The sequence below is a fragment of the Semicossyphus pulcher genome, unplaced genomic scaffold (genome assembly GCF_022749685.1).
Source record: "Semicossyphus pulcher isolate SPU_LCO1_2020_fin unplaced genomic scaffold, fSemPul1.0.p SCAF_5, whole genome shotgun sequence".
In the NCBI taxonomy this organism is placed as follows: domain Eukaryota; kingdom Metazoa; phylum Chordata; class Actinopteri; order Labriformes; family Labridae; genus Semicossyphus; species Semicossyphus pulcher.
Window position 1 is genome coordinate 14097902 of NW_027211726.1, and position 26096 is coordinate 14123997.

The 26096-nt window shown below is 40.2% G+C and overlaps 3 protein-coding genes and 2 non-coding genes across 5 annotated transcripts; all 5 read right to left on the reverse strand.

Moving 5' to 3' along the window:
- Positions 1 to 6: 6 nt before the first annotated feature.
- Positions 7 to 6754, reverse strand: LOC138608342 (polyadenylate-binding protein 1A-like). Its single transcript, XM_069680907.1, has 14 exons — positions 6001 to 6754; positions 4289 to 4482; positions 3785 to 3900; positions 3337 to 3476; positions 3134 to 3228; positions 2921 to 3058; positions 2491 to 2586; positions 2038 to 2404; positions 1800 to 1910; positions 1521 to 1666; positions 1351 to 1435; positions 1052 to 1182; positions 669 to 762; positions 7 to 400 (listed from the first exon to the last, which is right to left on the reverse strand). Exons 1-13 carry the CDS (start codon positions 6191 to 6193, stop codon positions 676 to 678), a joined length of 1899 nt encoding a protein of 632 aa, XP_069537008.1. The 5' UTR covers positions 6194 to 6754; the 3' UTR covers positions 7 to 400; positions 669 to 675.
- On the reverse strand, positions 2697 to 2832 carry LOC138609562 (small nucleolar RNA SNORA5). Its single transcript, XR_011309487.1, has one exon. It is a non-coding gene; the product is annotated as a small nucleolar RNA SNORA5 (small nucleolar RNA).
- On the reverse strand, positions 4691 to 4827 carry LOC138609560 (small nucleolar RNA SNORA5). The gene has a single exon (XR_011309486.1). It is a non-coding gene; the product is annotated as a small nucleolar RNA SNORA5 (small nucleolar RNA).
- Positions 6755 to 9094: 2340 nt separating the features above from the next.
- Positions 9095 to 18644, reverse strand: LOC138608311 (14-3-3 protein zeta-like). Its single transcript, XM_069680870.1, has 6 exons — positions 18562 to 18644; positions 16079 to 16383; positions 14264 to 14387; positions 12434 to 12597; positions 11710 to 11805; positions 9095 to 10499 (listed from the first exon to the last, which is right to left on the reverse strand). The coding sequence occupies exons 2-6, from the start codon at positions 16367 to 16369 to the stop codon at positions 10428 to 10430; spliced, it is 747 nt and encodes a 248-aa protein (XP_069536971.1). The 5' UTR covers positions 16370 to 16383; positions 18562 to 18644; the 3' UTR covers positions 9095 to 10427.
- A 2817-nt stretch (positions 18645 to 21461) lies between these two features.
- Positions 21462 to 24644, reverse strand: znf706 (zinc finger protein 706). Its single transcript, XM_069681603.1, has 3 exons — positions 24552 to 24644; positions 22515 to 22660; positions 21462 to 22304 (listed from the first exon to the last, which is right to left on the reverse strand). Exons 2-3 carry the CDS (start codon positions 22647 to 22649, stop codon positions 22209 to 22211), a joined length of 231 nt encoding a protein of 76 aa, XP_069537704.1. The 5' UTR covers positions 22650 to 22660; positions 24552 to 24644; the 3' UTR covers positions 21462 to 22208.
- Between the last annotated feature and the right edge of the window lie 1452 nt (positions 24645 to 26096).

The window sequence follows — 26096 nt, forward strand, 5'->3', positions numbered from 1 at the left end:
ATGAGATTATTTTTTAATTTTTATTCAAGCAAGCAAAGGTCAAGGGAAATTTCACAATAACAGGCATCTACAGCCCAAACATTCAAACATTTAAAAGGGATAAAATGGCAGAAAGGAATGCTTTCCGTCATATTTTCTTGCGGATTCTCCTTTAAAACCCCTCATAGAGTGATCATTTTCTGTTTTCACTTTTTCTCTTTTTGTGTATTTTTTCTTTTAAACTCAACAAACCAGGCCAGGTGTTTTGGTACATCACAGGCCTGGCTGGAGACTCGTTTCCATTGTATTTTTAATATATTATTTGACTTATTTTTTCTTTGTTTTACGCATTTTTGAACTTTTTCCACTGTTTGTTCTTTTTTCCTCATCGGTGAAGCTAGACTCTCAAGGTTCCCCACTCCTGTGAAAAAAACCCAAAAGACACAATAAGTGATATGACTATTTTTTTTTTACCTTCATTAGAACACACTTTGAAAGAAATATTCAAATTTTCATTCTGCTTTTAGTTCACCAACAACCACTTCTGTTTTTAAAAACCAAAAAAACACAAGCCTTACAGTAAATCTGAAACAGTTTTTGTACAAACAAAGTCTTGGTTGGAATAATGAGCCTTAAAATATATAGAAGCTGTCCTCTGTGTTGAAGCAGCTGTGGAGAAATAGCAGTACCTTGGATTTAGACACTTGGGACACCAGTTGAATTTGTCTTCTGGGCGGCCTCCTTGGCCTGGTGGGCCTGAAGCACAGCCACTGCCTCATCCACCTACAAAGAGAATTGTTCAATGTAAGAAATCCAAAATTATCACAGTGGGCTCATCTCAAAGTGCCCACTCGATCCAACTTCCCTGTGTCTTTAAAAAAAAAGACACATTTTCAATCGTATCTCTCACGTCACATCTTCATTTTTACAACTGGGGCATGTTTCCCTTTACTTATATTAAGACCATTAAGCATATCTGCACTTTTCACTCCTTTAAATATTATGTCCTGCTGAACTCTTCAGAGGCACAACCAAAAGGAAGTAATCAACTTTAATGAACTAATGTACTTACCTTCGAGCGGAGAGACTCTGGAGACTCCAGCATGTGGAGCAGCTCTGAGTTGTCAATCTCCAGGAGCATGCCGGTGATCTTTCCTGCCAGGCTGGGGTGCATGTTCTGGATCAGTGGAAACAGACGCTCACCTAGAGGGTTTATAGATACGACAGATACAGAGGACATGAGACAGGACATAATACACAATTGCCACTAGGACAACACCATGTAAAAAAACCCTTTTATATATAATATACAGATGAAATAGGTATAGTCATTCATCCTCTGCTTTATGAAGAGCTCTTAGTGACACTGACCCAGCATCTGCTTCTGTTCCTGTGGTGGAGCAGCGGCCAGCATGGAGGCAGTCAGAGGCTCCTGTCCCTGAACATGAACAGCAGGCTGAGGGAAGAGAGAATAAGAAGTCAGATTTTTCCAAGTAATTTGGAGGGCACAACTGTCTGAGTAGAGAGACGCTCATGCCGACCTGCTGCATGGTGACTTGTGGCTGAGCAGTCATGTGCTGCTGGGGGTTGCGGACTCCTGCTGCATACTTGTACTGGGGGACTCCACGTATAGGGGCAGCTCCTGCGGCGGCCGCAGCGGCCGGTCGGGGGCCCATCGTCTGAGCGGCTGCAGGAGGAGCCAACAGGGGGACATAAACATCAACACAAAGGCACAAGTAGCAGCCATGCAGATGAACTGCATTTGCTGTGCAGTTAGACTGTTACAAAAATAATGCTTAGAAAGAGTGAAGGTGACTGACCGACACGCTGGGTGGACATCATGCGGGGCACCTGGGAGGCAGGCCGCATGGCACCGTAGGTCTGAGGGCGCGGGGCTGAGGGACGCATGGCCCCTGGTATGTTCTGGAAATCTGCACATAAACATAATGGCTTCATGTATAAGCACAAACAACTGATTTCGTTCACCGTCTCTTCATGTGCTTTAAAAGATAGTTAATATACACAATGATGGAACAAAAAAGGGCGTTAGATACTCACGCTGTGGCCGGACACCTTGGGTGGCCCAGCGTGGGCTCGGGCGGAGCTGGGCCATCTGCCCAGCAGCTGGGTAGTAGGCAGCACGGTTCTGAGCCTGAGGTATGGCTGCCATGAAGTAGCCAGAGGGAGGGGCTGGCTGGTAGGGATTGATGACTGGGTTTGGCACTGCACGAACACTGGCCATGCGCTGCATGTACTGGTTGGTCAGGTGGGCTTGTCTCTCTTCTTTGCGCTGAGCCAGGGCCACATACAATGGCTTGGTGGCTACAATGCGTCCGTTCATTTCTGTCACCGCTTTGGTGGCCTCCTCTGGGGACGAGAAGCAGACAAAGCCGAAGCCTTTGCTGCGCCCACCCTCCATCATGACCTGAGAGCAGGAAATCAAACGAATGAATAAGACTGGACACTAATAAAAAAGCGCCAATATCGGACAACTATCAATATAGTCCTTACCTTGGCACTGGTTATGGTGCCAAATGGTGAGAACTCCTTCCTCAGACGTTCATCGTCGATTCCATCATCAAGGTTCTTCACATACAAGTTGACACCCTGAAAAGACAAAAGCACTGTTGACTTTTGTGTTTCACTACATATGAGGCAGGTATAATAAATCAAATAGACTATCATAAAAATGCCCTTTTACTGTTCATTGTTATACATTTTGTCTGTAGTACATATTTATCCCCTCAATCCACTGTGCAGAACGTGGGGCCCATGAACTACAGAGTCACTGTTGCAGCTATTTTGGCCAGTGCATCCTACCAAGAAGGGAGCACTGAATTTGACAAAACTGCAGTCTTTTAATATGCTTGATCACACATGAAAGCGGCTGAGGAACTAGGGCACATTATTTTGTGAATTTGTACTACAAGAGGAAAAAGACCTGGTAGCGAGTCATGCGGTCTTGTTTCATCTGCTCAAATTTGCGCTTGAGCTCCGTCTGTCGCTCCACCTTCTTCTGGGCGCGGCCGACGTAGATCAGCTTGCCATTCATCTCCTTCCCGTTCATCTCATCCACTGCCTGTGGAGGAAAACGAAACTAAGGAACTTGGGCTCTTTAAACCAGTCGCTAGAAAATGGTTGGTGTGACCCTTACCTTCTGGGCGTCCTCGTGCCTCTCAAAGCTGACAAACCCGAAGCCTCGAGACTTTCCGCTGTCATCGGTCATGACGCGGATACTCATGGCATTTCCTGAGCAACAGAAGCATAAACCTTTGGTGACTTCATTTTTTTCCCCATACTGCAGAAGATCAAACCACTGCGATTGTATGCACAGATGCAGACTTTGTGCTGACTGACCGTATTTACTGAAGAGCTCCCTCAGCTTCTCCTCATCCATGTCTTCACCAAAGTTTTTAACATAGACATTTGTGAACTCCTTGGCTCGGGCACCCAGCTCAGCCTCGCGCTCTTTGCGTGATTTGAAGCGGCCGACAAATCTATGTTGAAATGGACATTTAGCAAACTTTGAATTAGACTTTAACTGCATTAATTACAGCCACAGTTAAGTATTATTAAACACTGTAGAAGAGAAATGCACATATAAAGGGCCTTGTCTGTTAGCAACCCATCAATTCATTCAGTCATCTTCGCAATGGAGAAACTGACTGAAACTGGTGAAAGTGCTCGGGCATCAACCTTCAATCAGACCCGGTGCAATATTTATTCAACAAAGTCGACTTATTCCCCAATTTCACACATTAGTATGCACCAAAACCGTTTTAAACTAGTTAAAACATTCACTTACACTTTCCGGTCATTGAGAAGCATGCCATTCATTTTCTCAATGGCTCGTTCGGCGGCCTCCTGAGTCTCAAAATGCACAAAGCCGTAGCCTTTAGAGCCATTCTCGTCACAGACCACCTTAGAGAAGGAGGACACGTGCTGTTTTAAGGCCACACACACACATGCAGTCACAATATATTTAACTAGGGTAGTCTGACCACACCTGTAATATAAGACTCCTCTCCTAAACTGACTTTCTATCATGACTATCGTGACTACTGTAATGTTAAGGATTTCTTCCACTGTGTTCCACTATCTACCCCCTATGACCTCAAACAAAAACCCATTCATTATTCATTTCATCTTGTACCATTTGATTTACCTTTTTTGCTGGGTGATTAGTTACAAAGCATACACATGCAAATTATGTCTGCACTCACAATGCTATATGACAACAATGATGGTTGACCACCCTTCTTGCTAAAGGCAAGATACAAGAAGGTGGAGCAGGCCACTGGTCCTTTACCTTGCAGGACAGGATGTTTCCAAAAGCAGAGAAGGTGTCGTATAGAGCCTTGTTGTCGATGGACTTGTCAAGGTTCTTGATAAAGATGTTTCCCACGCCACTTTTTCGCAGCGATGGATCACGCTGCGACCACATGATGCGCACAGGCCGTCCCTTGATCACATCAAAGTTCATGGTGTCCAGCGCACGCTCGGCTGCGGGAAGGAACACAGGGAAGGGGGTTGGGTTATTCAGGAAATCTAACATGCTGCAGCACTTGTTCAAGGTGGGGTTGTTAGACTTTGCGGGGGTTTCTATTGCTGAAGGGCGGTGGGGAAACCAAATGATGTCAAAAAATGGGATCGTCAAGTTTCACCCCAGGCTTAATGTGTGCAAAGTATCCCCTTATTTTTGATGTATTACTTTTGTCTGTAGTACATATTTATCCCCAGCATTCATAGTGAAGACATATGGGGCCCATGAACTACAGAGTCACTGTTGCAGCCATTTTGGCCAGTGCATCCTACCAATGAGAGAGCACTGAATTTGACAAAGCTGCAGTCTTTCAATATGCTTGACCAGGCAAAATGACTGAAGGTAATCCACTGATTGAAAGCAGCCATGATGCATTATTCTCCCCGAGAGATGGCAGTCCATTGTGTCATTGTGGTTAAACATATTTACAATGTCCTTCTAAAAGGTTTCAAACTGGGCCTTTCTAGTCACAAGTATGTCAGCAAAACTGCATGAGCAATATCTGGGAGCTTGCTGACTAAAACGAGTACATTTTTAAGAGGTTAATTTTTTTTTGTTAATAATTTCAGTGTTGTGAGTTTGGCCTACAGATTTGGGGTAATCATACTTTAGCTGCATAATTTAGGACTACATACAACTATCTAACATCACAGATTACTTGATCATTCACACAGCTTGCTCTTTACTGAAACCATTAATCATTGAATAACTTTGTTACTTCAATAGTTGTTTTGTATTATGCCACCATTGATTCATGGTAGTAATGCATTTGTGCGATGGAGTAGAATCTTTTGTCAGGATTTGTCAGAAGTGCTTCAAAAGACTTAGAAAAGGCACCATTTAACATCATATATTGATTACGCTCTTGGAATAAAAATGAAATACTACTTAAGTGTTTTTGTCTTTTAATATATTTAAGGCCCCACCCCAATATTTGAAATATTATGAAACAACAAGTATAAAGATCCTTAAACTGTATCTCAGTAGAAACACACCCAAGAAAATGACAAGGCAGATCCAGACCTGTTCTTATCGATCTTATCCAGGAAACATTTAGTGGGGGTAGATATTTGACTTCCAGGGCATGTACAGCTTGAGTTTTCTAACATTCAAGGAAATGACACCGTTTATTTACAGTGAATGTTCATATACATGTTAACATTTAGACAGTTGTGTCAGTCAGCACTTTGGGCTTAGTAGTTGGGGTGTTGTCCTGATAGAGGTCTGATAAAAAACGCATTGAGTATCAGCTGACAGCTAGCTAGCTGTTAGCTTACATTACTGGGGTGGAACGGGCGGGCGAACGTGGTGCTTTTCCGCTACGCCACTGCTGAGAGGTTCAACTGAGGGGACCCTACCGACAACATGTCGGCCGCAGTCACGTGTAATGGGAAGAGGGCTCTCACTTGTTTGAAACTGTTATTCAAACCAGACATTAATTGACACATTTTAGTCTATATTTTTGATAAATAACTTACCGTCAGCTGGCTGTTGGAAGTTGACATAGGCGTATCCAAGGGAACGCCGGGTGATCATGTCCCGGCAGACCCGAATCGAGAGGATAGCTCCGGCTGGGCTGAATTTCTCGTAAAGCATGGCCTCAGTCACATCTTGATGCAGATCCCCGACGTAAAGGGAGGCCATGGGATAACTGGGAGCGCTGGGGTTCATTCTCGTTGGCTGTGTAAGCTAGCAAAGTACTCGGACGAAGCTTGAATTTCACAACGGAAAAGTTTTCGGCGATAGAACGAATTCTTGGAAACGTTCACGGCTCACGTCGCGTCACTTCGGGGAAGAATGCAGATGGTAAACGTTAGCAACCGTTGGCTTGTCAGTTGCAGTGTTCGAGTAAAATGTTTAAGATAGATATATTCAAATGACACTAGTTCGGTTTCTAATGGGAATAAAAAGAAATGATAAAATTTGATACAGTGTTAAAAGCAAATTGTTACGTTACTAAGCCTCGTTTTTGAACCAGTAACACGTCGACTGAAAAAAAATGTCGTTCGATATAACGTTATGCAGCCCTTTCTTGTACGTTACCGTCCAGTCCTCGAATGTCTACTCCAGCTTCACCGACTTGTTACAAAAAGAAAAATGATTTTTTGGTTTTTTATGTTTTGAGATTTTTTTGTATTTTTATTTTTTTTTATAGAATGTGTGCCGAGCGAGCTCAGGAGCACACACGCACTCACACAGCACTAACAGCCGGGGTTGAGGGGAAGGAAACAGTCGGGAAGTTGTCTCATATATACTACTGGTCGCGTCAGCGCAATGGACCAATCAGCTTACAGTACAGTTGAAAAAAAGTCAACAAAGGGGCGTTGACCACTACAGTACGCATGATGATGAAATCATGTAAAACCGTTTTGTTAAAGGCCGAAATTGGCTTATTGTATTGACCTCTATATGAGATCATGTAATGGTGCTGTATGAGGACGACATGAATTCCTCCCAGATAGCAGTTTATTGGATTTTCTGGCGTCTTGGGAGCAAAGCCGCCACCCAAACGGCTAAGTAGCACATAGTAGTGGAAATGTAATGGGCTGGTCATGCCTCAGGTATGGCATTTTCCTGTAACAGTAACTGCGACATTCCTCATTTGAAACGAATGCTTCGTGCAGGATTGCATCTCACATTTGCAGAGATACAAAAACCCCTTAAACCTAAAATTTACATTTCTGAAAATGTGGTGTTCACTGCACTTTTCGGGTTAGGAGCCTTATCAGAGCTCTCAGAGAGTGGAAGATAGAGGCACATTACTCATTCAGCTATTGGTTTCAAGGGCATTGATCAGGGCCAAGTGGCAAACAAATGCGACTGATATATTTACTTACTGATTAAAGGCTCATCCCCTTGATATTGTATAATGTGCTTTGCTTACCGTTTCCTGTAGATGAGGTAGACGGTGGTTCCTTATTATCTGTTGGCTGTAAAGAGGAAGTGTTTGACATTTGAGCTCAAATCAAGACATTTGGCATCGTGTCATCTCTGGTGTGAGTGGAGTCTGGGTATCAAATCATACCTTGTCTTTGTATGGTTGGATAAATTATTTCTAGGTTTGTGTGAGGAGAGGGGTTTTGTCAGTCAAGCTTAAAATAAGCCAAGAACCATTTCCTGAAAGTCTCATTCATCATCTATTCATAGGCATCACCATCTGCAGAGGGCAGTATTATCAGTGAAATGTCTGTTTCCATCTAAAATCTGCAGCTTCTTTCAAGGTGCCTTACTTCAAATAGTTTAAGTTTTAAATTACGGTTTTTAATTCCCAAAAGTAAAAGTAAATGACAAAGACTTAACGAGCAAGCAACAGAATTCAAACAGTCTCACACAAGCATTTTTTTCAGCAGCTACAAGACATGATTTGCCTCCAGTTACTCAGAATGATGGCCAATGTTCGACGTATTTCAGGAATATTTAAAAAATGGCAAACGGTCATACAATTTACCGATAGGCCTAGTACTGACACATTTAACCCCAGCTTTATTCCTCCTTTTTTAATGATGCAGGGTTCATGATGAAGTGCCTCAAGTCCCCTTTACACTGCCAGTTAAGGAGGGATTATAATATATGTTATGTTCCATCTTCTATGTAAAACGCACGGAGACAGAATGGTGGGGCGAAGTCATTCATTAAGCCCACATCTATCCAAGTTACACCTGAAAGAACATAGCAATATATTGGGGGAAAAAAAGATTAGATTAAAAAGTGTCTCAAGGCGGTAATCTTATATCGCTCGCAGGACTCAATTACAAATGTGACAGCTGTGGGAGCCTAGACTGGAGTTGAGGCGGCAAACTTCTGCGACCGGCTAGCTGACATCTGAATATGTCAAGTCATTTTAAGTCAAAAGATCCGGTGTCTCAGTTGCGCTAATGTAAATTAGCATCACGATCGCGATAAATTAACTTAACATACAATCCATTTTACTTCACATGCTTCACATAAAATGACGTGTGCTCATACTTACAGGAATGTAACTAACTATTAGCTGCTCACTTTACATTGCTAACAATCTGCTGCTTCAATACTGTACACTAACCAGATACAGCAACCTCAAAGGGTCAAAACTCAGAAATGCAATGGGTTTAAAAATACAGCCACCACTAGGGGGAGACATTGCATGCCAGCCAGGTGAGGGCAAACCTGTCGTACCGCACAGCTTAGCCTTCCAACAGTCATGTTTCAAACAAAAATACGCACCTAGGTTTACGTATGCGATCTGAATGAGGGGCCAAAGTAAATTCAAAATTTCCAGGACAACATAAATGATTTCCAGGCTATTTGGTCATTTTAATCATTTCCAGGTGTTTCCAGGACTGGGAAACTAGTCTGGATATTTCTAGGTTTTCCAGGACGAGTGGGAACCCTGGGAGAGATTAGCAAACGGCATGAGCTTTAAAATATCAGCATCTAAATGTAGGTTCCTTTCAAAGTTTTAAAATGTGCCAAACACCAGTCTTGATTTGAGAGCTCATACAAAGCCGTAGCATGTCTAATATTGTAAAGTTGGGTGTATTCATATTGTAAAAAGGTCATTGTTCATGTAAAGAGAGAAACAAACAGGTTGAACACAGAACACCTGATTTTAATGTTTTATTCCACTTACATGAAAGCACATAACCAAAAAACGTACTCGGAGTGTAACCTGCAAATTCTGAATCCTGCATCCCCTCTTTTTAAAACCAAGACACTTATTAGAAGAAACCGGCAGTACTTTGTAACTACTAAATGGTCATAATGTAGCTTCCTATTAAGTTACTTTAATAATCAGCTTATATTTAGTATTGTTTTAGTTTGTTATTTTTTCCCCACAATGTTCTTTCAAAATAGTTAAATGTTACTGTAAACCACCTGCTCCGAGCTAAATCCTACGCAAAACAAAAAACAGCCAGTTTCAAAGCACAGCTAACCCTTATACCATTCTACTGAGAACCACATACATTCCAGGAGTCAAATTGGGAGTCAAAGGGAATAAAATACACAAAAAGAAAATACCAAACACCTGAGTAGAAAAAGAGTAGAAAGCCACACGCAAGTGCATATGGCAAAATATCCTCTACACTGCTGAAAAGATAAAATATAAAAAGTTACAGTATCGAGCCATTTTCTCAAGTTGTTCACTTTATCTTAGGCTGTCTATACCTTGTCATGTGTTATGGAGAATTGCAGGAATTATACAGTCTACACATTTCACTGTCAGTAAAATGGAATGTAATCCTCTCAACCAAAGTTTAAACGAGTTGCCATTCATACAGGAAACCTTTCATACGCCTGAATGCACATTAGAACCCACAGAGCCATGACATGTACCATCCATAAAAACACTACCTCCAAAACCGGACGCTGTCGGGGCGGGATGGATACAAGCAACATGGTCATAGATCAAAGGGGGAATTCTACCATCTATGTGACCACTGCCATCGTCAGATGACACCTACAATTTGGTGATTTCACAAAGCTGTGACAATTTTTTTTTCCAGTTACATGCTTGTGTCAAAAGGATAATAAATGTTGAGTTCAAGTAAAAACGTACAAATTACAGTCAATTTTTTTTTGTTTGCTACAGTGAATAAGGTCGTCGAGAATGGGGCAGATTTGGATCCAAAGATTTTATCTGGACAAAAAAATCTAAATAAAAAATAAACATCACACAAAAATAATAATGCTCCAAAACAAAAAGACCTATTCAATTCTTTTTTTTCAGTGGAGGTACTCAATTAACACTCACACACGCACACCAGTTCAATGTATCTGCACACACATACTGTACTTTTACACATTGTGAGTGGAGTGTAAACATACATATCAGTGCATGTATGTGCAAACACAACCACACGCACAACTTAGGCTGGTGAGAGGTAAAAAAAAAAGTGTGTTTCTGTTGTGTTTCCGCCCCCGGAGTTCAGTTCTTCTCAGCTTCCTGCTCTGTAACCCCCGACTCGTCGCCTTCACCCTGGGTCTCAGTCGTCCAGAGCTGCAACAAAAGCAGGGGGATACCAGGATTAGTGATACTTTGGATATCAAATTTTCACTAGAGTATCACAAATAATGGGAAATCTATGGAAGCCCAATTCTGCCAAATAAAAGAAAAAGAGGTAAAAACTTAATCTCGACATCAAAAAATAACTCACTTATTTTTAACATCTGAAAATGTTTTTATCTCATAATTACAACTTTTATTTAATAATTTGAACTTTTAGCGTGATCAGCTACTTAAAGTAATTATTGCTAAGATTTTCATTTAAAACTGTTAAGTCACTATCTATCGGCGAATGAGTTAACATGGCGATTGAGCCTATGGCCCACTGATGAAAGCCTGCCGATTGTCTCCTTTCCCATTGCCAGTGAAGTATACTCATTTCGGTCTCTTTTCTGCTGCGTCACCGTCTGACGTCACAAATGCGCCAGAAACAGGATTAGTAAACAGTGAAGATGTTACAGTGGTTAGGTCTTTATTGAATCGATTACTCATTCAATCTGTGTATCAAACTCGGCACCGACACATTTGGAACGATGTTCAAGCCGTGCTTGGACGGAGATGGGTCTGAATGCCGATTGAAACCTTCCCCTTTAAGCAAAGAAGGCGGGTGTTAGTGGGTTTTTTGACCAGTGGGAAAGCAGCTTTAGTGATGCGTTTTCCATCACCCAGCAGTGGTTGGTCTGCCAGAGAGGGTAGGCGGAGCCAAGCGGCTGCTTTTCTGGTCTTTGCCAAACTTGCGAGTAAACAGTAATCTACTATGGCTGAACAAACAAAGAAAAGATCGATGACTACAGATACAACTTCAAAAATAAGTGAAAATCCAAAGAAAAAGAAACAAATTCAATGCTCAGATGAAGGAACACAGTCTGAAAAGGAGCGATATCTGGGAAGTGTGCTGCCGCAATTGCCGTTTATCACCATAGGTGGTGCCAAAGAGAACGAAACAGATCTTCGAGATCAGCACTTTAAATCTCATAATTTCACCTTTATTAATTACTTTTATATCATAATTTTAACGTGAATCATCCTATAATCATGACAATTTAAACTCATAATTTCAACTATTTATAACTGACTTTAAACTATAATTATTACTTATCATGGGTAGAGATGGACCACCATAGAAACCACCACCAAACCAGTACAGAGCAAAGGGACAGCAGAAAGTGAGAGTCTAGGACACTGCTGGAGATGAGACACTCACTGTCAGATTGTCACGGAGCAGCTGCATGATCAAGGTGCTGTCTTTGTAAGAATCTGAGCTGAGGGAATCCAGCTCTTTAATGGCATCATCAAAAGCCTGGAGGAGACAGAGACAGAGAGAGCCTTTAATGCTTCCAAAAAATACATTCCCAGCTTCAGATCAATTTACAGAAACACAGGCAGGGCAATAAAAAGACAAAATACATTGAATACTACACACAACAGCAAGTAGCCTTAAAAAGGTTCAAGATACAACATTTGTGCGGAACTTGATATAATTTTTACAGTGAATATTGTATATATACACAGTGTATACAAGCTTGTTTGATTTACCTTGCTTTAGTAAAGCAATGACAGAAAGACAATAACCCTAACCATGTCAATAAAAAAGGGTCGGGTTGTAAGATTTAGTTCTGAAGGTGGAACAGCAACAACAGCAACATAAGGAAACACAAGCAAATAATTTTGGAGCACTGTGGCTTTCATTGTGTTTCCCACACATAGATAATACCTGGGCGGGCTGCCCAAGTACATTTGGCGACCAATTCTATCATGGTTCTTATTTTATCTGCCCAAGATCGTCATCTACGATTGATTAACTACTGAACGTCCTCCCCTCGACCAACTTACTTACTTACCCGACTCACCAGCTGCTGGACACCACACACATGGATTCCAATAGAAACATAAATCAAACACTGACATGAGAAGAGAATAGCTGTTACCGATTTGGCCAGTTCGCAGGCAGACTCTGGTTTGTTGACAATCTCGTAGTAGAAGACAGAGAAGTTAAGAGCGAGGCCGAGGCGGATGGGATGTGTAGACATCATCGCTTTTTTGGCGATTTCAGTGGCATCCTGGTAGGCTTTTTCTGACTGTTCGATGACTTCTACACATCGGAAGACAGACCAGTCAGGGATGTTTAGATATTTCACATTACTTGATGGTCCATGCTACTGCTTCTTATACTTGTTTCTTTGACATCAAAACCAGCTTTGACAAATTTACACAGAAAAACAGACATGTAACAACTTGCTTATATTGTATGGACCCAAACTGCCTGAAAGGACTGCAGTTAATCATTGTTTTGATAATCAATTAATGTCATTATTACCTCTAACGTTTGGCTTCTTTACTAGAAAAAGAAATGCCTTTAAGTTCCAGATTAACTGATTTATTAGTGCTGCAAGTTCAAACCCGTCCAACCAGTTTTGTGCCATTTTTTATTCATTTTTGGGGTCGGGCCAGTTAAGTTATTTCAGCTACATGAACTCTAAACACAATATTTCATATTCCTGATACCTTATAGCCTGACATATTACACATTAATGTTGTGATTTAATGAAGCCGATTAAAAAGGAAAACAAGAAAAACATGAACATAATTAAAAATGCTACCAAAACCAAAGAAAGATGTCACCTTTGATGAGATTAGTGTATCATGTACCTCTGTGTTTATTATTGAAATCCAAAGCCAGAGAACTACAAATCAAACTGCCTAAGCAAAGAGACAAAACATATAATGGATTCACTTTGGAGTTAAAAATAGGGCTACATCTAACGATAGTTTTAATTGTTGGCTTCATTGTCCATATAGAGATACCAGAAAATATTCACTTTTAAGAAATCCAAAATCACATTTGCTGATTCAGTTTAAAAAAAATCAATTTTATCGTTGACAACTCAACAATTAATCGTTGAAGATGTATATAAAATTAAAAACTTTTTTTTTTAATTATGAAAAAAGTTTTCTCGAGATCTTGACTTATTTATCTTGTTATCACGAGATAACGACATGGCACCACCATAACGTCAGATGATCAGAACTCGTATCCCCAGAGTTTTAAAAGCACAAAACAAACATAAAAACAGGCTTAACTTCCCTCATTAGTGTGGTCAATGTCAGCATGGCATGTCCTGGTCTGTAATATCACAGTGACCAGCCTGTTGTTTTGTTTTGTGGATCACTGGAAAATTATCACGGGAAAAAGAGCTACATTATCTCGAGATAATGAGAGAAATGAATCCGTTAAAATGGGAAAACCACTTTGTTTTCTCGAGATAACCGGAAAAAATAAGTAGAGATCTCAAGAAAACGACCGGAAGTTAATCGTTATCACGGGAAAACTAAATTAAATGTATGGATGCATGTCCGCTAAGGGCTTCCGAAGCCACAGCCTCCAAAGAAACTTTAAATTCAGCTGACAGATGTAGGTCAAAGATGTGGAGTCTGACCACAAATACTACCTGAAACAAGCCTGGTGTCTTTGTTTTAAATGGGCTTTTTAAAAGGTCTATATAAGGGCACACCCTTACCCCATCCTATGCTCATAGAAACAAAGGGCTGGATTGCACAGCAGTGAGTGTTTTCTGCAGTAGGTGGCACCATTTATATGCTTTATATTTGAAAGGTCTTCTGGACAGCACATGTACCCTACAGTAATCTGCTAGTTATACCTTGGGATTTCCTCTTTTGATTCCACAAGCAATGGATGGGAAAGCATTAATTAACAGTGTTTGACGGCCCCCCCAAAATAAACAGTGTGCTTTACTTACCCGTCTTCTTACTGGCTGTGGCCACCTCAGCCAGGTAGCGGTAGTAGTCCCCCTTCATCTTCAGGTAGAACACTTTGCTCTCTTCTTGTTGTGCACCAGAGATCAGGTGTTTGTCAAGCAGATCCTGCAGATGGAAATGTGCAACAATTGAAATTGTGCAGCAGTTAGAAGCCAGTTTGTGAGACGGCGTCGACACCATTGCTCGGAGACGGATGTGACAACACGATCAACACATTTGCTTTAAAAAGGACAAACCCGTCGTCACTGTTGCAGGCTGCAGGAACAACTTTGTCTTGTGACTGACAGAGGATATATCTTAGTGTGATTATAAAAAGTACTGAGGATTTTGTTTAGTTTAAAAACACAAAAAAGCATGAAAAAAGATACCGTGAAGAGGCTTTAAAAAAAAGGCACCCAGATGAAACGTGTGTGTATCTGGATTTAAATGAATGAACCATCCAGGTGTGCAAACACAGATACGGGTGCATTTCTTTCAAGGGGTGAAAATCTTTCAGTACAAAAAATGGCAGTGAATGTCAGAAAACATATCGATCAAATTATCCAAATGCTCCAAGTCCATCTGACTGATATTCAAACATCTGTTGGGGCCGGGAGCCTTCATTTGTTTAATGTAGGAAGATAAGACATGAAGCTTCAGCTCACTGATATACTGTGCATGTTCTGTGTCACTACACTCTATACTGCAGGTTCATGCATGTCAAGAATACTTACCGTAAAATCTGGTCATTGAGACGCACTTTAATTCCTTTTTTTTTTTTAATCTAAAAAGTGGGCTGCGTCCTATATACCAGTGCGACCAATATACCAGTATGAAATGCAGAGAGAGGTATTTTAATGTGTTATGGTATTTCACCCCGACAATGGCGCTATAAGCTAGCGAAAGTTTTGTCATGCGGCGTCATGATCACCAGTGAACCGCCGTCCTCACAAGATAGCAGGATTGTAAACTCGACATGGTGAAAACAGATGGTAGGCTGTAATTTGTGTGTTTTTCAAATTTCAAATTTGTGAGAGTTTCAAATTAAAATATATTAAAATAGTCTTGAAATAACTTCTATACACATATTTAATAATAAATACCTATAGAAAACCTTTTTAGACTGCGTCTTATATTCCGGTGCGACTTATATTCCGGATTTTACGGTATTTTCTGAGGATATTTACACGAAGATGAGCTGTGACCCAATGCAGTAATAAGCTACCAGACTGTATAATGACCAGAGCAAACATGAGTATTTTAATTGCCTACATAATAACATTTTAGTAGTGGTAGTAATTGTAGGCGTACTTGTACATTATTTTTCTCTATATAAATTATTTATTTTATGTGATGCGATTTTAATTTAATAACCATCTTTCAAATCATACTTGGATAAAGTGGTTGAGTCATCATCTTGGGTGTGGCTCAGCATTTGACAGAAGGTTGAAATAGTCAAAATGTTTAACCTCCCCCCCCAAGCAGTGCAGTGAGTGACTACATCATCCAAAGCATAAGGTTCACTACACCAGTAGAGCAGGAAACAGCAGCAACAACAGCAAGTTTGTAAATGGAGAGTAGACTCCAGGAGTGCTCCTCTGCATAGTGATCTGTGGTGTCTACTGGTTGTGTTGTGTTGCTTGTCTTGATTTTATGATGGTTATTATGTGAAGACAAACTTTCCCTTGAGAACAGAAGAGTTTGCTCTCTCTCTCTCTCTCTCAAACTAGTTTGTAGTTAATGACTTATTCATTAAACACTTGTGGCGATTGACATGCATCCACATATCCAACCTCCTTCTCCACTTTGTTTCTTACCAGTACTTCTTGGCAGATGGTGCTCAGTTCTTTCTCAACTTCTTCCCTGTACTTCTTTGCTAGTTGGGTCTGATTTTCCTCTGACTTCTGCTCAACGCTGGACACCACCCTCCAGGAGGACCTCCGGGCCCCCACCACGTTCTTGTAGGCAACAGAGAGCAAGTTGCGCTCTTCTGTGGTGAGCTCCCTGCCCTGCTCTGCCACAGACTTCATCGCCGCAGCCATGTCATCGTAGCGCTCAGCCTGCTCGGACAGCTTGGCTTTCTGTACCAGATGATCTACATCAGCCATGGCTCCTGTGTGGGCTGAGGAAGAACGGAAGGACAGAGGAGAGGGAGTTGGAAAGGACAAAAAAAGGAGGGGGACAGGAGTGAGATTAGGAAGAAAGAGGAGAGAGCGTTGGGGGAGGGCAGGATCAAGAAGGGCCCTCCCCTCTCCCCCATCATGTCGCTCCTCTCTTTGATTATTTGACATGAGTGCAGGAGGACAGCAGCGCATGTAGACACCGAGTCCTTCCTGCTCTACTTCCTGTCTAACCTGATTTCTCAGAGATACCTGATTTCTGGAATGCATGCAAATATATATATCCACACACCCCCCACAGATTTATACCCCTAATATATCTGAAGAATATTACATAGACAAAGAAGTCCAGAATAACTAAGATCAATATTCATCACGCCATATTCTACTACGTTCCCATCAGTGTTTCCATCTCTCACAAAGCTTGGGAATTTTTTTCAAGACTAAAATGGTCTTGGGTGTGTCCACTCAAGCTTTGTGTTTTTTGGATTTCAACCAGCTTGGCTCATCAGCACTCGCAGACTGGCACAGACATGATTTAGATTGGTGACTAAATTTATCCGGCGGCAAAGGCATCAGTAATACAGAAGGTTTTCAAAAGGTCTCCAGACTGATTCAGTTTTAGGAAGAAAGATTGTGATATAGAATGATGAATGAAATACTTATGACTGTAGATAAGCCACAATACGGACAATACGAGGTTCCTTTAGGGTGGCATTGAACTATCCTATCTATCATTTTAGGTTGCTTTATTTACTAAAGCCACTTATGCATTGCAATAATCTGTAAAAAAAAATTGTCAAATGTTATATAAAGACCTTTTGAAATATACAAAAATAGATTTCAGATTTTCCCAGAGCACAAGGTGACCTATTAAAATGTGTTAGGGAAGAAAGTAGTGATTAGTTATCTTTTTGTTTACTACATGTCAAAAATAAAGTATAAGTTTTTGCATAATTGCATTCAATGCATTTACTTTCCAGTTAATAGTCCAAACCCCCCAAAATATGCTGTTAAATGACATACAGGACACAGAAACGCTCTTATTTACGTGTTTTGTTTGTAAAATGACATCAATGACATAACGCTAATCATTAAAGCTACATATTAATTTTCTGTAAATCTACAAGTCATCTAATCATTTTAGCTGTTACATCATTTAAAATGAGATGGAACAATTGGCTCTACATGAGGTTAAAGCAGGACAAGGAGAAGACAGCCCTAAAAATAGCACAGTTAGCGCAGTTAAGGCAAAACTGTACAGTAATCTGTCAAATATCAATATTTGTCTTGTTCTCATCAAATCCTGGATGACACCTATTTTTTGGGGGAAGTAGGTTACTTCCTAGCTAGGACATTTTAGAATAACCTCGTTTCATCTCAGGGTAAATGCAGGGCTGTTACACTTAACAAGTAACAATAAACTAGAAAATTAAAAATAGCAGCTGCTCCTTACAGATAAAAAAGAAGAAGAAACGTTACCAGCCCTTGGAAACCAGCACTTAAAAAAAATCCCACGATCAGTGAGTCAGATTTGCCAGCAAGCAGACACCTGCACCCTTCTGAGGAATGTCGGCCACCCAGTTCCACGTCACACAAGCACGCGCGTGCGCGCGCGCACAAGACATACACGCACACACCTGCCCACTGTGCTTCTACCGTGTACGGCAAGGGTACGACCCATCTAAGAATAGTCTTTCTATATGAATAAGCGTTTATATTTTCATTATTTCATGAGAAAAATGTGTAAAACGCTGCGGGTAGACGGATAGGACCTACAAATTGAGTCACCCATTAGTTTAAACTGAAATGAAATGAGCCGAGCTTAGTCCAGTTCAAAGTGAACGCCCTTTTTCGCGTCCCGGAACACAAACCAAAGCTGTTGTATGAGCATTAAGCATTAATTTCAAGCTTTATCATCTATTAATGCAAATCATATACAACCGAAAGCTGCCTTCTAAAAGGAGCAAGTAAAAGAAACAGTTAAAGTTCAGCAACGCTTCCTATTTAGTAAGCGCCGAACAATGACTGAGCAGCGGCACATCACTGGCTTCCTCTTACAGTCACTGTAGCAACGAGTCATGGGGGATTAAAACGGCCCGTACAGCACCTGGATACAATTCAACGGTTTTCAGTCGAAAATATCAATGAGTGTGAGCTGTAAATAAATGTGTACTAACCTGTGAGTGTCGTTGGACGATTCTGTTCCTGAATCCCGGCCGCACAGCTGATGATTTCTCCCGCTCATCTACGGGGTTTCCCTCCAATCAAAGATGCTAGTGCAGGGGCACACCGGGACGACTGACGTCAGACTTGAGTTGCCAGGGCAACCATATTTTCTGGCAATTTGTGAATGCTTAGATACTGGATAATTTAAAGATGTTTCCTAATTTTGTAACGCACAATTAACAAACAACCTAATGTTGTAAGTATTCATCTAAATTGAATAACAATGCGTTTATAATTTAAGTTTTACTACATTATGAATGTACGAAAGGATTCGTCTATCAACGTCCGCAAAGACTCATGGGAGATGTAGTTTATGCCTATCTTATGCGTTATGATTACATTTACAGTCATTGGTACTGATACGAAGTTCAATGTTATATATTGTAAGTATAGAACTAGAATCCAATGTCTCATGAAATGAGGACATATCACTTTATCCTGTTGAAGTGTTTCAGAAAAAAACACTAAAGAAGCCGGAGGGTGTGGCAACAGAATCCTACCCGGAAGTGGGACGGGACTGTCTCGAAGAATACACAGGGGACCTACCTTACAACCTTAGAAGTTTTCAATCACGAGTAACTGTTGGGTGCTATCAAAACTGTTTCTCTTGGAGGTGAACGTTAATGGACAAAAGTTAGACATTTCATCCTTGTCAATTCAGTTTCCATATCCTCTTAAGTAAGATAAAAAAAAAATATTTATGAAGCTCAAGGGTCTTCAATGGAGATGCATCATGTGCAGAAATGTTCTGATGCTAATAGTACATACACAGTTTTCTAATTACTGAATAGATTTTAAAAAATGTTCAAATGTCAAATAAAATGTGTTTCTAACTCCTTTGACATAATTAATTGTAACCTACAGCTGTGGTAAATGCAATAGGCCTATGTAGATTAGTTAGTATAGATGAGCCAAAACTGGAGCATTATGTGCAATTTCTCCATAACCACAAACTTCTGATACCATGTGCAATGTCACTTTTCAATATCAGGCTATATTAGCTTGACTATCATGTGCAACATTAGTTTCCTATATCAGGCTATATTATGTTCATTATCATGTGAAATATCTCTTCCAATATCAGGGACTATATTCATATTATAGAGTGCATTATTATGGGCAATACCACCACATAATTATTAGTACTATGTGCAAATTACTTTAACTTCACTATCTTGTGCAATATAACTTTTCATAATTAACATGTACTATTACATTTCATATCATGCACACCTCAAAATGTCCTAATGACAAAAAATTACTTTGACCCTTGAAGTTCCACCCAGTGTCTACCTCACAAACAACACCAATACAATTACAAAATTCAACTGGTAGTAGCCTATGATTAGCTATTCAAGCAACAACATGTTGTAGAAAACATGATGTCTTTCTCCATTTATTTTTTTGGGTGGGGTTGGGTTTGAGTTGTTCTAAAGCAGGAATGAAAGAGAAGGAAACATTCAAATGAACTATTCTTTCGTTAAAATTAACCACAATGTGTTTTAAACATACCAGTGCAGTTTGTGCAGCCCTGGTCTGCAGTTTTTGTTTCATCTGTTTAAATAAAGATACAAGGCAGGAAATAGATGATCTATAGCCTGTGGGAATCAAATTAATTTCTTCACCTAATTAAGACACCTAGCCTCATTCATTTTGTGTAAGTGCTCACCTTATTCTGCTAGGAGATCTAGCAGATGTGTGTTTCTGTTTCAACTCTGTATGCATAAGACAGGCTTGTTACACCAGTAGACGCAATGCTGTAGTTATACACACATCTCATCTGTCACTGAGTCAGAGTCAGAGATGAGCTGATGCATCTGTTGGAGAGGGGGAGAAAAGTGGCCACAGGAAATTGGAGGTTTTTGTTCGATTATCAGCTGGTAAAGTGACTAATGGGTTCATACAGGATTCGTTTTTGTTGGTAATTAGACAAACGCATCGCTGCAGTTAGAGTCATTTCCTGTTTGCAGCAGTTTGGCTTTTATGATGGCTGGTATCAGTCATTACCTCAATGATGTTTTTGTTTTCATAACAATTGGAATATCTGTTTCAGATTTGGCACTGGTGTTGGTGTTGTTTGCGTCATATTTTCAATGTCTAACACTTTTCATTTTCAATTTATTACCTCGAATTAGTCATAAGAAAGATACTTTGCAACTAAAAATTAGCAACCACAATGAAAAAAGTTTCTCATACAGTATATAATGCATAATTTCCTGTACATCAGAAAGTTTTCCCTTAGAGACAAGCCAACATCTGGTGTTGAGAACCCAAAGTGCAGCAAATTTACAGGCTTAATGAACTTTGTATTGTTTGTTTGATCAATCGGCTGTGCCAGTAAAGGATAATTTATTATTATGGGTAATGCCTAAGTCAACCGCCAATTACTCTCTCAGTCTTCCCATCTCACTTACAGTCAGATATACAGTATTAATGCTCCAAAGTGGCAAAAATGCAATACTGTGTGCAGAAACAGTCATTATTCATTTATTACTGTATCATGTATTACTGCACAGCTGACGTCCTGTGAACAAATTGCAGTTTCATAATGTGAAAAAGCATTAAGGCTATGTGAGCAGAGCTGCAGAGGAATAAACAGGGAAAAAATCCCTGTACAATTTGTCTGTTCCAACTTATATACATTACATTCTGTTCCTATATTTCAGTTATAATATAGGTCTCAAATGATCTTTTTGTGGCTTGGATTCTCTTATTTCCGGAGGATGGAGCCTGAGAATTAAGAATGTAATTGCCAATCCCCAACTGTTGTGCATAAAACACAGGATTTAACTTGATTCGTCATGCAGAAAATCGGTTGTTTATGAGAAGAAACACTTGCAAGAAAAGCAGATATAGAACAAAGTAAAATTTAATAAAATGCTATAATACATCATAGGAGCATACATTCATTCCCAAAGCATACAAACGTTTCTGACAAGCTCCCGTAAAATTTTATTAATTGACCATTCCGGGTAGCAGCTTGGAAACAGCTATAGCAAAATTTCACATTTTTGTTAGCCAACATGAAATCATGATTAGCTCGATGACAGATTGCAGTAGTAGGACGAGGCAGACAGCGCTGTGGAGGCATACCATATTTAATAGATGAGGTTAGATTTTTCATCGCCTTGATTGCAGCACAATTAAATCAGATTTATCCCATCCAAGCCAAATCCGAGCTTTGTTTAAGGACACTGCATGAATTAACCTCATTTGGCATGTTGGCTGTAAAAGTTTCATCAGACTTTCAGGCCATCTAAGCTCAAAGAGGTACAATTGCTAGCAGCAAGAAAGATTCCTTTGTGCACAGCACATCAGGGCAGTGAGATTGGATTGTTCCTTGATCAGACAGGTCTTCAGTCGCCCTGAAATCGAAACCGTCATTCAGGTTAAAACCCGCGTGTTCTTAAACACAAGCGAAAAACAGGGCTGGATGGGAGGAGGCGATGCATCAAAGGCAACCTGGCCTGTTTAAAGCCTATGTGACGATAACTGCTTCATGTTGGTTACATCAAATCATCCATTGCTGCCAGACTGAGACGAGTGCAGTGTTGATGCAGGGCCTCGAAGGACTCGGTTTGATTTCCAGTGTGACCGTTTATGCTTCCACTCCCTCTAACTCGGGGGGAAGAGGGGATTTCGGGTGCTTGCTCTCAAAGTGCTGCTTGAAGGTTTTAGGGTCAGGCATCTGGGACTGCAGGAAGAGAGGACACATCCAACAAACACTGTTCAGGAAATCAGGAAACGGCACAGGCCTCTATTTGGCTGATAATATGACATCTAAGTGATCAAACAAAAAAGGAAGCAGAAATAACAAGCTAATATGTCCGACCAAAGCCTCTCTGTGATCCTGTGTCACCTTTTTGCTTCTGAGTTGTCATAGCGATGAAGACTTCCTACTCACCTTGCACACAGCGCAGGAATACACAAGCGCTGCCTTGGCTGCCGTCTTTTGATCGTGACCCTTGGCCTTCTTCATCTCGGCCTGTTTCTTGGCATTTTTCTGCTGAGACTGTAACTTCTGATGACCGCGTGCCATTGTCGCCAAGTCTAACAAGAGGGAATAAGGACAAGGGAGTTTATTTACTGATGAACATCAGTGTTTTGGATATATTTCTTTATCTTTGTTGATACACATCTACCACAGACAAGTCAGTTAGTAAAAGCCTTTTAATAGTTTTTCAAGGGTTGCATATTACAATGTTTATGGTGATACCAAAAGAAAAGATGAGAGACAGAGCTTGGCACAAATGTTGGTCCTATAGACAAAACCCCCCAATATTTTCATCGGTCTTCAGCAAGGCCTTTCTTACATTCAGCTAATTTCAGTTTATGATTTCTTCCACTCTAATCAAAACGAAAACGACGACAAAAGTTTTTCTTCTTTGGTAAAACCAGCATTACAGATAAGAACTAATCTCACGTGACTCGGGCAGAAACTGCGATCGCAGAGAAGACACTGTAGTCAAATTGTATTCACATTATGTGATTTTATAGTGATGAAATATCCACCACTTCCTCCTCATTATCTTATCGTATTATCTTGTGTTTCCAGGTCTCCTCAGAAGACACGTTATTTTTGATCAAGTTCCAAATGTCTCTGGGTTTCAAGATTTTTAGAAAAGCATGGGATTACGTAAGCACACAAATGAACTAACAAGATTACAAAGTCATTTTGACATGTTTTAGTACAGAAATGTTACATAATATACTTTTAAACTGAACAGAAAGTGCTTTGGGTGTGACACAGCCAGGGCCATAAAACCTTGATCTACCTCGACTGATTTCATGAAAGACATTCAGGGAGGAGACAAGTTCCAGGCTTTAACAGCTCAGGTAATGCTCCTGTTCCTTGGAACAGGACCTGGTTTGACAAGTTGTAACAGATTTATTTGCAATTGAGATTTTTAGGGAGTGGTATCAGTGAGAGATGCAAGTTCTCTCATGTCCTCATTTATAGCAAGGTTTTTACCGTTGTGGTTTAAAAAACTAGTTTCTCCTGTCCACTTTCAATGGGAACCCTCCTTTAAAAAAGGTTAGGGTGGATACAGGACAAAGTTTTGGGCGTGTGGGATGTCCCCTTAGTAGGCAACCATGCTACTAGTGGGGCCCCAAATATCTGCAATAGGCCTAATGAAAGATAATGCAGATGACGCCTTGAGGCCCCTACCCAACAGTTCATACACTTAATTGGTGCATATTCCCAAATTATTGCACTCTGATTGAGAGGGTGACCCCGAGGCTATCAAGGCCCCTGAAGGTCTAGGAACCATTTGACCCTGCTGGTAATATAGCCTTGCTTTACAAGCAACCCCTATAAATAGTATGCTGTTTGTCAGCAATGCAATATTCAGTATTAAGATAGTGTGCGTAAACTAGCTTACTTGGCTTGCATATAAAAGTTTGTTGATTATTAAAGCAGTTATTGTTTATTAGAGCTCGAGAAATAAAATGTAATGAGTTGATATTAGTCATTTTAGTGATCTAAGTCATGTATAAGGACGATGAGGAAAATACAGACAGATTAGCAAGTCAACTAGCTCACTAGTTAGCTAACTACTAATGTTTTAGCTAAGATATTACATCATCTCTCAATCTCTTCGTTGAGTGTTTGGTCAAATTATTCGGCTCATCTCCTTGAGACAAAACCTGTAAGTACTTGTACCACCGCACATCTGGGTGATTGTCGTCGAGTTGACACCAGTTTGTTTCTCCCTCCACTAATCGAGCTTTTATCTGTAGTTGAGTTGCAGGTGACAATAACGTAAAATAACGTGGGTTAGCCTAGCTACATGCTAGCTTCGGCTCACTTTCGACAACCCGTTAGCTAGCGGTTAACCTTACAACAATTATTTCCTTTAGCCTATGGTGCGACGTCAACCAGGAAACTGACAGCGATATGTTACAGCTTATAAAACTTTAAAATGACAGCAACACTTACCTCTGAAAATACTAGTACGTGTCGTTTGCTGGGAACACACTAGTGTGACAGCTGCACAGTTCCCAGACAGCTGAGGGCGACTGCTGCGTTCAAAGACACTCGCAAGTTTCAGTTAATGGAAATAAATAATGGAAGTGCTTGAATAAGAACTGCTTTTTACGATTATAGGAGGAGTCCATGAATGCATTGGAATGGCTGGCTGATTGTATTCGCCTTGCTGCAAATACAAGACGATGGCAAGGTTGCCCCAAAGTGGCAGAGTTTGGTCATTACATATCCATAAAATGTAAAATCCATTCAGCAAGAAACGTATAAAAAAGAATGATATCAAAGTTTTTTTAGATTTTTAAAATAGTAATAAGTTATAATAGTAATAATCATATTTTTTCCTTCTGCTTTATACACAATGTTTGTGCTGTCCACAATATCGAATGCTAAACCGCATAAAATGTGCCTGCAGACACAGGCCTGGTAATGTTTAATATAATAGGAGATGGAAACTTTTCCAAACTAACTATTTTTGTAACATTTAATTGAGCTTTGGAGAACTCAGAATCAGAATAATGTGCGTGCAATTTAAAGGAACTTTTGAGAAAGAGGTTGTGTGCAAAACAACGCCTCTTTTTCATGTGGTTCTTTAAAAATAGCATCTAATTTCGAGAGCGTACACTTCTTACTTTAACAGCTTTAACACATGCTTTTAAATATCTTAACAAAGGTTGAAAATAAAAGGTGAAGAGCTGGATTTACTTTTGTTTAAGTGAGTGTGTAACCAAACCAATATGCCGTGCTACAGATGAATCTGTTTGTCTTTGTGTTTTTTGTTTTTAATATCAATTTATTGTTATGAGGAAGCACTTTATCATTTTACTAATACTATCAAAACTCTGACATTAAAAGTTGTCAGTCTAACAATCTCAAATTAAAGGCTTGCTCTGCTCGTCCGGCTCAGCATTTATTAACATTTTAATTAAAGATATACAAACACTACTGACACATGACCTGCTGTATACACATGCATCATGGGACTGCATTTATCTTTTCTATCTATGACTGTGGCTTTGCTGTCTGCTGAGAACAGTAGAGCTGTTCATTTCATCTCTTTATTTGACTACATTCAGCTAATATGTAAATGAACTGCAACTCCAGTTATTACATGTCGACAAGGAACTTGTGTGCTAAATATAAATCTGACTATTAGGAAAGTAGTTTTAAAAAAATGAGTTGCATTACTCTTAGAGAGAAAATAAGTCAATGTAAATCGTCTAGAAAGCATTGTGTGTATATGTCTATTTTTACACGCCAATGTGAATGGGTCATGTTCATAATCCCGACAGTAAGGTGTCATGACTTTCTTAACAGAAATTTTATCATTGTGAGAAAAGTCTCCAGCCGGCCATTGTGTCCCCCCGCTGCACCTTCCTGCTTTTTTTCTCCTCATCATAAGAAAAGACAGACAATCCTTTCAGTCTTTTGTGAGAGGGTGGAAATATCTCTCAGGAGAGAAGGGTGTGATTATGCTTTCAGAAAGGGGGCGAAAAAGTA

Bases quoted from the DNA above. Each gene is read 5' to 3' on its own strand.
- LOC138608342 (XM_069680907.1), bottom strand. From the start codon at position 6,193: ATGAACCCCAGCGCTCCCAGTTATCCCATGGCCTCCCTTTACGTCGGG. The intron at 3,901-4,288 runs GTAAAGGACCAG...TCCTTCTCTAAG, and splicing joins GAAACATCCTGTCCTGCAAG to GTGGTCTGTGACGAGAATGG. The intron at 2,587-2,920 runs GTCTTTTTCCTC...TTGTCTTTTCAG, and splicing joins ACCGCATGACTCGCTACCAG to GGTGTCAACTTGTATGTGAA.
- LOC138608311 (XM_069680870.1), bottom strand. From the start codon at position 16,369: ATGGCTGATGTAGATCATCTGGTACAGAAAGCCAAGCTGTCCGAGCAG. The intron at 12,598-14,263 runs GTAAGTAAAGCA...TCCGATGTGTAG, and splicing joins CACAGCCAGTAAGAAGACGG to AAGTCATCGAACAGTCAGAA. The intron at 10,500-11,709 runs GTGAGTGTCTCA...CTTTTGTTGCAG, and splicing joins TGCTCCGTGACAATCTGACA to CTCTGGACGACTGAGACCCA.
- znf706 (XM_069681603.1), bottom strand. From the start codon at position 22,649: ATGGCACGCGGTCATCAGAAGTTACAGTCTCAGCAGAAAAATGCCAAG. The intron at 22,305-22,514 runs GTGAGTAGGAAG...CTCTTCCTGCAG, and splicing joins ATTCCTGCGCTGTGTGCAAG to TCCCAGATGCCTGACCCTAA.